Source organism: Entelurus aequoreus, linkage group LG19 (assembly GCF_033978785.1).
Source record: "Entelurus aequoreus isolate RoL-2023_Sb linkage group LG19, RoL_Eaeq_v1.1, whole genome shotgun sequence".
In the NCBI taxonomy this organism is placed as follows: Eukaryota; Metazoa; Chordata; class Actinopteri; order Syngnathiformes; family Syngnathidae; genus Entelurus; species Entelurus aequoreus.
In genome coordinates, this window is record NC_084749.1 from 14,185,387 (window position 1) to 14,199,333 (window position 13,947).

Below are 13,947 nucleotides of genomic sequence, written 5' to 3' on the forward strand. Positions count from 1 at the left end.
TAAGAAAAGGCATTGAAGCTTAGGGATGGCTATGCAGAACGAAACTAAAACCGAACTGGCTACAAAGTAAACGAAAACAGAATGTTGGACGACAGCAAAGAGTTACTGTGGAGCAAAGACGGCGTCCACAAAGTACATCCGAACATGACATGACAATCGACGATGTCAGGGCCTGATGTGACAGGTGGTGAAGTACACCTACTTTGAGACAAGAGCTGTAGTGATGCATGCTTGGTTATGGTTTAAAGTCATATCCAACAATTGCGACAACGACTTTTTATTGTCAATATCGGCTGCTGAGTTTCAGTTTTTAATGATTTCTGCTGGTGGTGTGGCTTCGCATTTTTTCAATGAAAAAAATGTGCCTTGGCTCAAAAAAGGTTGAAAAACACTGGACTAGATAGTTTTATCACAACAGGAAGTATGCATATTTAAAGCAATTCTGTGTATCCAGAGGCAACCTTATCTCACCTGGCAACAGCGGCGAATCGTCCTCCTATTGGTCAGTTTGTATTTCCAGGTGAGGTAAAGGCTTCTTTGCTGGCGGGGAATGAAAGGCTTAGCGCGGGGGTTTGGAGTCCAAGTTTCCATCCCGCTGCAAAAGTCAGACCTTCCGTCTGTCCTCCTCCTTGTCCCGCACAATTCCCAACACTAAATCACATCCTCTTCTTCTGCCAAGCAACACAACACCGAGGATGCTTCTCATCGATGAGCGGCACACTAAAGTTTCGCCAACTCCTTCCCACAAAACCTACATTAGAAACACCGTGTACGTCTCAACCCGAAAACGACACAAAGCTTAACTTGACCGCTGTGGCCGTGGTCAGTAGAATTAGCCAATAAAGTGAAAAACGGGCATTATTTGCAACAAAATGTTACATGCGACGTACCCCCGTCGCAGGTTGGATGACGTCACGGGCTTCTTCTCCTGTTTAACGGCGCAACGCAACATGTTGTAGGTTTATACTGCCTCCTATTGGCCATTAATATATTTAAATACAGGACTACAAAATAAGTTTCCACAGCATAATACAAAACCCAAAACCAGTGAAGTTGGCACGTTTTGTAAATCGTAAATAAAAACAGAGTACAATGATTTGCAAATCCTTTTAAACTCATATTCAATTTAATACTCATATAATCATTCTTTTTTTTTTCATTTATTTATTTATTTCAGGCAATGACATAAAGAAGTACAAAGTTGACGACACATAATATTATAAATTAATATAGTGCAAAAGGTAATGTATAGTATGTAATGCATGATTGTCCAGTTTTGCCTGAAAGGGAGTGGGAAGAAGATAATTTATTTAATCCCACCCCCAGTTCTTCATTTAGTGATTATTCACATGAGTTTCACTCTTACTTTGTTCAAGAATTATAATACAGATGTTGTATCATAATGGCATTACCACAGGTAACAATAATTATTACACTGTAACAATAATTTGTATCAACAATGTAGGAATAATGAATATACCAACAATGGTAATAGACATCATAGCAATAATGGTAGGGAAACATTGAGCACATGTTAACACTTTGAGACAGAGTATAGCAGCAGGTCAAATTAAAGATCCTCATCTTTATATTTAAACCAGACCCCATGTTTGTATAATAGTTTAAATCGATTAATAGTTTGGCATTGCTTGTGTTGTAAGTCCAGTTTGTTTCATAGTTTTACTCCGCATACAGACACACAAAAACGTCTACGAGTGGTTTGAGCTCTCGGCAATAAGAAATATCCAAAGCCTCTCAAGTTATGAGCCTGCACTCGTCTTATAAAAAAACGTTGTAGATTAAGCGGCAATAATTTGTTAAATGCTTTATATAAGATTATTAATGTATTATATTTAACAAGGTCATCAAATATGAGCAACTTTGATTGCATAAACAGATTATGAGTATGTTCTAAATAACCAATGTTGTGAATGATCCGTACTGCTCTTTTCTGTAATATGATCAGAGGATGAATTGTGTTGTGGTAAGTATTCCCCCATACTTCAACACAGTATGTAAGGTATGGGAGTACCAAGGTGCAGTATAGAGTGCATTTTCATTGAGGTATAGTTTTGCTTTGTTTATATTCAATGTTATATATTCAATGTTCGAACTGAGAAACTTTTTTTTTTTTTAAATAATCATTAACTTAGAGGGCAGCATGGTGGAACAGGGGTTATTGCGTCTGCCTCACAATACGAAGGTCCTGGGTTCGATCCTGCGCTCGGGATCTTTCTGTGTGGAGTTTGCATGTTCTCCCCGTGACTCCGTGGGACAAGCGGTAGGAAATGGATGGATGGGCATTAACTTAGAATTTAATGGCAGCAACACATTACAAAAAAGTTGGCACAGGGGAATTCTTACCACTGTGATACATGGCCTTTCCTTTTAACAACACTCAGTAAACGTTTGGGAACTGAGGAGACCAATTTTTGAATCTTTTCAGGTGGAAATCTTTCCCATTCTTGCTTGATGTACAGCTTAAGTTGTTCAACAGTTGTGGTATTTTACGCTTCATAATGCACCACACATTTTCAATGGGAGACAGGTCCGATGTGTAATTTACCCACGCCTTGGGCACTAATACACCCCCATACCGTCACAGATGCTGTTTTTTTAACTTTGCGCCTATAACAGTCCGGATGGTTCTTTTCCTCTTTGGTTCGGAGGACACGACGTCCACAGTTTCCAAAAACAATTTGAAATGTGGACTCGTCAGACAACAGAACACTTTTTCACTTTGCATCAGTCCATCTTGTATGAGCTCGTGCCCAGCGAAGCCGGCACCGTTTCTGGGTGTTGTTGATAAATGGCTTTCGCTTTGCGTAGTAGAGTTGTAACTTGCACTTACAGATGTAGCGACCAACTGTAGTTACTGACAGTGGTTTTCTGAAGTGTTCCTGAGCCCGTGTGGTGATATCCTTTACACACTGATGTCGCTTTTTGATGCAATACCGCCACAGAGATCGAAAATCACAGGCAGTGCCGCTTACGTGCAATGATTTCTCCAGATTCTCTGAACCTTTTGATGGTATTACGGACCGTAGATGGTGAAATCCCTAAATTCCTTGCAATAGTTGGTTGAGAAATGTTGTTCTTAAACTGTTCAACAATTTGCTCACGCATTTGTTGACAAAGTGGTGACCCTCGCCCCATCCTTGTTTGTGAATGACTGAGCATTTCATGGAAGCTGCTTTTTTACCCAATCATGGCACCCACCTGTTCCCAAATAGCCTGTTCACCTGTGGTATGTTCCAAATAAGTGTTTGATGAGCATTCCTCAACTTTCTCAGTCTTTTTTGCCGCTTGTACCAGCTTTTTTGAAACATGTTGCAGGCATCAAATTACAAATGAGCTAATATTTGCAAAACTTAACAAAGTTTACCAGTTGGAACGTTTAGTATCTTGTCTTTGCAGTCTATTCAATTGAATGTAGGTTGAAGATGATTTGCAAATCATTGTATTCTGTTTTTATTTACCATTTACACAACGTGCCAACTTCACTGGTTTTAGGTTGTGTACACGTAAATGGGGGGATTTAAAATAACTTCAGGAGTCGACAGACTTTTCAGACTATAATCCAAGATATCAAAACAAAACTACTATAAAATATAGGAAATAAAAAAAGAAAAAGAAACGTGCAACACTTTAAAGAGCATGCAACAAAACACATAAAATACTGTACATGACTTTTTTATTTTTCATTGGCTAAGGGAAATGTGTAATTTAAAAATGTCACTAAAAACGTTTGATGAAATTTGGAATACCCAGATGTCAATTATAGGTGTATTGAACAGCAGGCCAGAGGAGTCAGATGTATGAGAATTCTGGATTGTCATATTAAACTTGCGAGTGTATAATATGTATGTCCACTTCCACTTTGCTATTGTAGCAACTTCACATATTGTTACTTTGTGTTGTGTTGTGTAAATCACCAAGGCCCCACCCTGAGAGCGACAAGTGGTAGAAAATGGATGGATGGATGGACTAATTTTATCAGATTTCATCGAAATGTAATATCTCTTTGCTACTTTCATATTTTTGTTTCTGTTGCATACATTTTATATACTTTTTTTTATTATTATTTATAATCATTTTATTTGATTATAATTATAATTATTATTTTTATTTTTTTATTTTTTTTATTTGGGGGGTTTCTGATTTTTTTTTTAGAAGGAGAGGAGTAAGTGAGGAAGGAAGGTTACACAATAAAAAATACATTAAAAATCTGAGCATTTTAACTTTTGCTCTATGTTCTGTGTGGTATTACACTGTTGATGCTCAATAAATCATGTTATAAAAATAAAAACATTTGATTGTTTTTCCTTTAAATTGTTTTATGACCTTTTTAATTTTACTCTGTCATTATTAGTGATTTATATATACATATTTTGATGTTTCAGAATAATAACATATGACTTATAAATGTTATTATAAGAATTTTCATACCACACACATAGGGAAGAGGAGGAACTAACTTGAGTCGTTGCAAATCACCATTAAAAAGGAGAGAAGAAGAAAAAGAAGAAGGTAAATATTGTGTTCTTCATTTCAGGTAAGTGCACAAGGACATTAATGGATTTATTTATTTGGCGTGTTATTTCTTGATGGATGACGATGACAGCATGTTTTTGAGTTGATGACATAGAATAACAATACGTGGCTGCATACGTCGCCACGCTGCTAAATAAGTCCACGGAGTCCAAGAACAATCTTCATGTTTAATATTTTACAGCACCGTAAAAGTTCATCTACCACACCTCAAGCAGCAGGTTGCAAATATTTCTACACACAGCAACATAATGAGGTGAGTGTATTTGTGCTGGTGTATTTTACATTGTATTTAGATGTGTAACCTTTACTACAACTATCATATACAGGTACATATATATATAGGTGTATATATATATTTATATACAGTATATACAAATATTTTCTAAAAAGTTTGCAAGTGTTCAAATTTTTGCCAGAACAGAATGTAGGACTTTTATTGAAAGGACGAAAAAGTGATTCATCTGAATTTTAACATAAGCAAGCGAGGCATCAAATTGAAACAGCACTGCTTCCTGTTTTTCAAAATAAAATACGGCTCTTTGCCAATGGCTTTTTTGCCACCGAATATAAACATATCAACAATGGAACAATACAAACAACTCAACAACAAAAATCGATATACACTACCGTTCAAAAGTTTGGGGTCACCCAAACAATTTTGTGGAATAGCCTTCATTTCTAAGAACAAGAATAGACTGTCGAGTTTCAGATGAAAGTTTTTTTTTTCTGGCCATTTTGAGCGTTTAATTGACCCCACAAATGTGATGCTCCAGAAACTCAATCTGCTCAAAGGAAGGTCAGTTTTGTAGCTCCTGTAACAAGCTAAACTGTTTTCAGATGTGTGAACATGATTGCACAAGGGTTTTCTAATCATCAATTAGCCTTCTGAGCCAATGAGCAAACACATTGTACCTGGTATTATTTATACTATCAATACTTGGATCGATATTGTTTTATTTCTTGTACAAATTTCAAGAAATTTGCTGGACCTTGGTAGGATTTAATAGATTACCTATAGGTTCTGATTTTTGGGTCACCCTGAATAAGTTAACTACTTTATAATGAAACTAAGATACAAATATGAAAAAATAAACAGAGAGAAAGAGAGAGAGAGACAAAAGTGTAAAAATAAGTTGACCACGGTGTAATGAAAGTAAAATTAGGTCAAATAAAAATATTGAAAACATTTAAAAATAAACAATATATATATATATATATATGTATATATATATATATATATATATATATATATATATATATATATATATATATATATATATATATATATATATATGTATATATATATATATATATATATATATATATATATATATATATATATATATATATATATATATATATATATATATATATATATATATATATATATATTAAGATTAAAGATTCAAGTACCAATGATTGTCACACACACACTATATATATATATATATATATATATATATATATATATATATATATATATATATATATATATATATATATATATATATATATATATATATATATATGTACACTACCGTTCAAAAGTTTGGGGTCACATTGAAATGTCCTTATTTTTGAAGGAAAAGCACTGTACTTTTCAATGAAGATAACTTTAAACTAGTCTTAACTTGAAAGAAATACACTCTATACATTGCTAATGTGGTAAATGACTATTCTAGGTGCAAATGTCTGGTTTTTGGTACAATATCTACATAGGTGTATAGAGGCCCATTTCCAGCAACTATCACTCCAGTGTTCTAATGGTACAATGTGTTTGCTCATTGGCTCAGAAGGCTAATTGGTGATTAGAAAACCCTTGTGCAATCATGTTCACACATCTGAAAACAGTTTAGCTCGTTACAGAAGCTACAAAACTGACCTTCCTTTGAGCAGATTGAGTTTCTGGAGCATCACATTTGTGGGGTCAATTAAACGCTCAAAATGGCCAGAAAAAGAGAACTTTCATCTGAAACCCGACAGTCTATTGTTATTCTTAGAAAGGAAGGCTATTCCACAAAATTGTTTGGGTGACCCCAAACTTTTGAACGGTAGTGTATATATATATATAGATAGATAGATAGATAGATAGATAGATAGATAGATAGATAGATAGATAGATAGATAGATAGATAGATAGATAGATAGATAGATAGATAGATAGATAGATAGATAGATAGATAGATAGATAGATAGATAGATAGATAGATAGATAGATAGATAGATAGATAGATAGATAGATAGATAGATAGAGAGGGAGGAGTGTACACATAAGTTAACCACTGTGTATGAAACTAAAAATTAGGTCAAATAAAATTATAAAAAAATGTAGAAATCTGAAAAAAATATATATATTTATATATATAAGAGAGAGAGAGAGAGAGAGAGAGAGAGAGAGAGAGAGAGAGAGAGAGAGAGAGAGAGAGAGAGAGAGAGAGAGAGAGAGAGAGAGAGAGAGAGAGAGAGAGAATGCTCCTTTCTGGGCGAGAGGGGCACTTTTCACGCTACATAAGCTGACTCTTTTTGTTTGGATTTAGACCTCTTCTTGCTGATGCTATTGTCGCGTTGTAAGGGCTGGTCTCCTAAAGCTTAAGTAAAACTTGGCCAAGTACTATTCTTGGCCAAGATGGTCCTTCTTACTCAACATACACTATATTGCCAAAAGTATTTGGCCACCCATTCAAATGATGAGAATCAGGTGTCCTAATCACTTGGCCCGGCCACAGGTGTATAAACTCAAGCACTTAGGCATGGAGACTGTTTCTACAAACATTTGTGATAGAATGGGCCGCTCTCAGTGATTTCCAGCATGGAACTGTCATAGGATGCCACCTGTGCAATAAATCCAGTCGTGAAATTTCTTCGCTCCTAAATATTCCAAAGTTAACTGTTGGCTTTATTATAACAAAATGGAAGAGTTTGGGAACAAAAGCAACTCAACCACCAAGTGGTAGGCCATGTAAACTGACAGAGAGGGGTCAGTGGAGGAATTATGGTGTGGGGTTGTTTTTCAGGAGTTGGACTTGGCCCCTTAGTTCCAGTGAAAGGAACTTTGAATGCTCCAAGATACCAAAATATTTTGGACAATTCCATGCTCCCAACCTTGCGGGAACAGTTTGGAGCGGGCCCCTTCCTCTTCCAACATGACTGTGCACCAGTGCACAAAGCAAGGTCCATAAAGACATGGATGACAGAGTATGGTGTAGATGAACTTGACTGGTCTGAATTAGAACAGAGACTGAGAGCCAGGTCTTCTCGACCAACATCAGTGTGTGACCTCACCAGTGCGCTTTTGGAAAAATGGTGGAAAATTCCTATAAACACACTCCACAACCTTGTGGACAGCCTTCCCAGACGAGTTGAAGCTGTAATAGCTGCAAAAGGTGGACCGACATCATATTGAACCCTATGGGTTAGGAATGGGATGGCACTTCAAGTTCATATGTGAGTCAAGGCAAGTGACCAAATACTTTTGGCAATGTAGTGTATATGTCATCCAAAAGAACTTGGGATTGACCTGTGTGTTTTATTCATGGTTTCTGATACTCAGTTTCAGGTCAGCGTCAGCTCTTCAACATTCCAACACTGTCAACATTTAAATGATTCCAACAGTCATTCTACCTCCAATCAGCATTTCAGTTCAGCTTCAGTATCTGGGCATTCACACAAATTCTAGTTATTATTACTATCACTATTCCTTATTGCCCCCAAAAATTGTCTTTTTACTGACCTTATTTTCTGTCCATTTCTTAAAATCTTCTTATGCTTTCCAATATTGCACATTTTCAGCGTCGCTGGGACACAAACGACACCGGAAGCCCGCCTGGAGGCCCTGCAGTGTCACTTCACGTGGAAGCTGCACGCCAGCAGATCCAGACTGTTCTTGCTCAAGGACAAAGTGGAAGACATCGGCACCGTGGAGGGATACAACTGGCTGGGTCACATGTACAACTTGCAGGGTTTCGTACACCACCAGCTGGGCCTCACGCCGGAGGCCTTGCGTTACTTCAGCAGGGCTGCCGAGGCTCTGCGTCAGGTGAGGAACACCGTCTCAGAAGAAGGTCCCTGGCTTGTCATAAACTACGGGAACCTGGCTTGGCTGCACCACCTCATGGGAGAACAGGCGGAAAGTCAAAAGTATCTGTCCAAGGTCCACACCCTTCTGATTGACCACCCTTCTCCGTGCCTTGAGGAACTCCATCCAGAAATCTGTGCCGAAAAGGCCTGGACCTTGATGACGTTTGGAAAAGACAAGACCCCTCTGGCAGTGGAATATTTCCAGAGAGCCATCAGGATGCAGCCCGACGTGGTGGAGTGGCACTCCAGCCACGTCGTAGCTTTAGCCAGGACTTCCAAACGCTACAACGCGCGGCTGCAAGTTGACGTTTTGGAGAAAATGGACATTGCCGTCAAACATGACCCGGACAACTTGTATCTGGCGACGCTTCACCTCGCAGCTTGTGCTGCTAAAGGCCAAAGAATCGAAAGCGAGGCGTGCCGGCTGGCAAAGAAGGTTTTGAGAAAGCCCGCCAGCAGCTACAGCGGCATCAAACCCTTACTTAAACTCTACAGAGTCCATCTGTCAATGCAGGAAGCTCTCGACCTGGCGGAGGAAGCTGTTGAAAGACATCCGGGCCATCGTTACCTGAAGAGGTGTGCCGCAATCTGCTACAAAAAGAGAATACTTTTCTACAAAGACATTCCGCCGGAGCAAAACATGATAGACAGAGCCATCAGCTTGCACGAGGAAGTCATTTCCCTCTACCCTCAATCTTCACTGAGAAGGAAAATAACACTGGCTAACATTTGCGCCAAGTCCGTGCACGGCCGAGCTAAAGCCGACCAGATATTTGAGGACCTGCTGGAGGAGAGTCAGGAAGCTGCAGACAGACAGATGCTGTACAGCTCCTACGCTAAATATTTACACCTGACAAAGAGGCAGAGCTACAAGTCCATAGAATATTACATGAGGGCGGCCGCTATTCAGCATCCGTCGGTGTATCGGACAAAAAGCATTCAGATTCTGGAGAAAATTAAGGCCAGGAATAGAAACAGAATGTGTGGAGAAATCGATGAGCTTCTGGCCAACCTACGAGACTGAAAACTTTGGCTTCAGGATTAGGAGGTTAAGATCTTTGCTCACATACAGCATGTTTTTTTAACACGATTCATCATTTCATATTATACACCGCAGTAATAATGTTGCAACTGTTCTGCAATGTAAAAAAAGGTCAGTAGATATTATAGTAAAAAATGGCACCTCAGTTGACAGTATTTTATTGTAAAAATAACAATGGTATGGTTTTTTCCATTTACCGCAATCCACCGTAAAACCAACTGTGGAGGTTTCTTTCCTCCGGGTTCCTCGGACCACCAATCACCGACATGACAGCTCCTTTTCAGGGTTTTAGACACTGTTTTATTTATCAATAATGTCTCTTCGTTGTGCTTTTCAGCGAGTCTTTCTCTGTTTGTCTCTCGCTCCAGCTCCACCACCTCTCTCCTCCCCGGCTGCTGCCTTTTAACAGAGCTACAGGTTATTGGATAAGCAGGCCCAGGTGGGCCATATACGCACCTGTCGCTGATCTCGCAGCCAGTCCTGGCACACCGTGCTTCGCTGCAGGTCTGCAGGCCACGCCCCCCTCCACACCAAAGATTGAAGATGTTACGTTTTAAAAAAAACAATACAGGTTTTTATAGTAATGCACCATAAAAACAACGATCAAAGATTTGATGCACAGTAAAAACAACAACTGTAGATTTTCCATTAAAAACAGTAACGGCTTAGTTGCCAGAATTTTACTGTAAAAATATCGTAGATTTTACAGAAAAGAGAAAAACCCTGGTATTTGCAGGAATAAACAGTAGGGACAACAATTGTAGATTTCAAATAAAAAACTGGCGGCTTAAAAGTTATTTCCATTTATGTCAATGCACTGTAAAAACAATGGCAGTAGATTTTACAGTAAAAAAATCTCAGTCCCTAGAATTTCATCCTAAAAATAACAGTTGTACAGTTTTTCCATTTACCGTAATGCACCATAAAAACAGTTATTGTAAATTTCACGTAAAAAAAACAACTACTGGTATTTACAGAAATGCACAGTGAAAACAAAAATCATAGATTTTACGGTAATAGAACTGGCCGGTTAGTCATCAGAATTTACAGTAAAAATAACAGTGTTACTGTTTTTATATTCTCAGTCACTGTAAAAACTAAGACTGTAGATTTTACGACAAAAAAAACTGGCAGCTCAGTCGCCAGAATTTTAAAGTTCTTTCCATTTCCAGTGATGCACTGTGATAATGACAGCAGTAGATTTTACAGTAAAAAAAATGACATCTCAGTCGCCAGAGTTTTTCCGTAAAAATACATTTGTACCGTTTTTCCATTTACAGTAATGCACCGTAAAAACAACAATCGTAGATTTTACGTAAAAACAACAACCCTATTATTTAAAGAAATGCACCGTAAGAACAACAATCGTAGATTTTGCGTTAAAAAAAACCCCGTTATTTAAAGAAATGCACCGTAAGAACAACAATAGTAGATTTTCGTTTAAAAATTGCATTGTTTTGTACAATTGTATTGTAAAAATAACAGTGTTACTGTTTTTTTAATTCAAAGTCACTGTAAAAACTACGGCAAAGAAAACTGGAAGCTTAATCGCTAGAATTTAATTGTAAAAATAAAAGTTTTTTCCATTTACAGTAATGCACTGTAATAACAACAGCAGTAAATTTTACAGTAAAAAATTGTACATCTCATTTGGAAGAATTTTTACGATGTACAGTTGTACAGTTTTTCCCATTTACTATAATGAACCGTAAAAAAAAAGATCATAGATTTTACACAAAAGAACAAACAAACTGGTATTTACAGTAATGCACTGTAAAAACAATGATTGTAGATTTTTATGTTAAAAAAAAAAACACTAGTATTTACAGTAATGCACCATAAAAACAAAAATCATAGATTTTACAGTAATAAAACTGGCAGGAGCCATCAGAATTTCACCATAAAAATAACAGTGTAAACGTTTTTCCCCTTTACAGTAATGGACTGTGAAAACTACTGCCAAAGATTTTACGGTAAACAAAAAAAACTGTGTGGTCGTCGCTTGAATTTTACAGTAAAAATAACAGTGGCATCGTTTTTCCATCTACTTAATGCACTGTAAAAATATGCCATAAAAAAATATAATAGAAAAAAACAAACTGGCAGCTCATTTGCCAGAATTGTTTTTTTTTTTTAAAAACAACAGTGGTACAATTTGTTGATTTACAGTACAGTAATTCAGTGTAAAATCCAGCATACATTTTACAGTAAAATTCTGATGACTGAGCAAAAGTTTTTTTACAGTAAAATTTACAGTGTGTATTCTGCTAGTGTAAATACTGTTTTGATTGATCGATTGAATGCACAGTTCAGTGCATATTCCGTACAATTGACCACTAAATGGTAACACCTCGGGGTCCACGTAAATCAATTCATGGTAGCTGTGACGTTGAGTGTATTCCTTTTTCTCGTTACCTGTACTAATATTTTTTTTATTTCAGAAGACTTTTAGCAATTGCCCATCATGCAATATAAAACATTGTTTACTGTCCTCATTGATCCTCTATTTAAAAACTCTGCAAACTCACAAAAAAATATATTTAAAAAGCCTCTAATAGTCCTTAAAAATGAACGTTTTAAATTGTACCACCAAACTTCAATTAATCACATACCATCATCCAAGAATATTATTTTATTACTTGTTCAATATTATTTTAAATTAAAAACAATGACAGATAAATGTCACATGGATATTTTTTTTATTCAAGTAAAGCTCTTTGGTTTGAAGTTGTAATAAAATATTGCTTTTAAAATACTTTTATGAATAAAGTTGAAATCCTGGCTCTTTTTTATGTTTCATAATAATGTGATCATTTAGCTCAGTCTTTAGTCGGCTTGGTTGCTATGGACTGGTTGCTGTGTCCACAGACACCGTCGTGATGAGGGCGGGTACCAGTATGCTAATTGGCCATTTTCAAGATGACGAGCAGTTGTATTGACCAATTGAAAAAGGCCAATGTTGACTACAGCCAATCAGAATGAAACGAGTGACAGCCTGGTAGGTTGGTAGAGAAGTCAAGTGGTGCCGCGGTGTTAATTTGGAACGGAAGAGCGGATGTGAGTCAACAGCTCGATAGAATAGCTAATGGTAAGCCAAACATGTTACTTTTATAACTCTTGTTTGATAACATAAACACATTTTACTTTCAAAATTGTCGTGGCGCGGCGGTTGTTACAGTTTGCGTGCAAGGGCAAGGAGTTGAGTATTTGGGCGTCTTTTCCTCCATCCTCGGGAAGCTAACCTGTAAGCTTTACATTAGCTAGAAAATTACTTTAACTGTAGTTTAATTTCGCAATAATTTACATTTTCAGTTGCCTTGCAGTCACTGAAGTTTAGGTTAAGTTAAGGAGAAACTGCACTTTTTCTTGGAATTTTGCCTGTCATTCACAATCCCTATGTAAGACAAGTACACATGTGTTTATCCTTTTTTATAAATGAATTCTAAATCGTAAATAAACGCTAGCAAAAGTCAGCTAACAATGTAGGTAATAGGAGTCGCTGTATTCTGCCTATTCAGCGCTCTAAACACATCTATACACCATCCATCCATCCATCCATCTTGTAAGCATATATGTAATGTAGTAACATGTACGTAAAATATTCTCATTTTGCCCATTTTAAGCATACGACTAAGGCGCATTCATTTCACAGACGCATCACAACGCTCGCTTTTCCCTGCAACAACAGCAACGCTATTGCTCTCGGCATACTTCGTCAAAGACAACAAAGACTACTTTGGGACGAATATAAGGAGAATGAGCAACAGGTTTTGGGAGATGTGTGCTAAACAGAGGCAGCTTTAATGAAACACTATAAGCATCATGCAGCAGTATTGCAAAGGGCTAAACAAGAAATACACACTACGAACATAATTTAAACAATCACTTACTGTACAATGTCTGGTCTCACTGCGATTCCCACTAAAGGGATGTTCATATCTTCCCGTTTAGATGAAAACATTTTAATTTATGAATGTACAACTGTTTGTTTATGTAAAACGGTTTGTTTATTTTGTTGACCATTGACTGAAGAAATAATAAAAAAATAAAATAATTAATCATAATCCTCACAAAGGTTTTTTTTTAAAAAGTTGCTGCAAACGAGCATCTTTTCGTGTTTACGTTGGATGTCAAAGTTGACCAACTTCTTGATGTATGTCCACATCCTTCTACTATCCAGGTAAGAGGCAATATTTAAAATTTAGAATTAACTTTTACCAACTTGTAGTATTTATTAAAAAATGTTTTGTTTTTCATTACGCTTTACTTCTGTT

General features: G+C 36.9%; 3 protein-coding genes across 9 annotated transcripts in view; 2 read left to right on the forward strand and 1 right to left on the reverse strand.

Annotated features, from left to right (window-relative positions):
* The window catches only part of pomgnt1 (protein O-linked mannose N-acetylglucosaminyltransferase 1 (beta 1,2-)), a 30,335-nt gene extending 29,412 nt beyond the window's left edge, over nucleotides 1-923 (reverse strand). For 2 of the 3 annotated variants that reach the window (XM_062027942.1, XM_062027941.1), the window contains exon 1: nucleotides 472-922. In XM_062027942.1, coding sequence (XP_061883926.1) covers nucleotides 472-591 — 120 coding nt within the window. In that variant the 5' untranslated portion in view covers nucleotides 592-922. Of the gene's footprint in view, nucleotides 1-471 lie in introns of all 3 variants that reach the window. The other variant, XM_062027943.1, reaches the window with a different exon arrangement.
* Nucleotides 924-8,086: 7,163 nt separating this feature from the next.
* Nucleotides 8,087-9,655, forward strand: LOC133635461 (interferon-induced protein with tetratricopeptide repeats 1-like). The gene is made up of 2 exons (XM_062028677.1): nucleotides 8,087-8,110; nucleotides 8,231-9,655. Exons 1-2 carry the CDS (start codon nucleotides 8,087-8,089, stop codon nucleotides 9,653-9,655), a joined length of 1,449 nt encoding a protein of 482 aa, XP_061884661.1.
* Nucleotides 9,656-12,650: 2,995 nt separating this feature from the next.
* The window catches only part of nek1 (NIMA-related kinase 1), a 31,034-nt gene continuing 29,737 nt past the window's right edge, over nucleotides 12,651-13,947 (forward strand). For 4 of the 5 annotated variants that reach the window (XM_062027944.1, XM_062027948.1, XM_062027949.1 and 1 more), the window contains exon 1: nucleotides 12,651-12,761. The gene's annotated coding sequence lies outside the window, so the exon portion shown is untranslated. Of the gene's footprint in view, nucleotides 12,762-13,764; nucleotides 13,854-13,947 lie in introns of all 5 variants that reach the window. The other variant, XM_062027946.1, reaches the window with a different exon arrangement.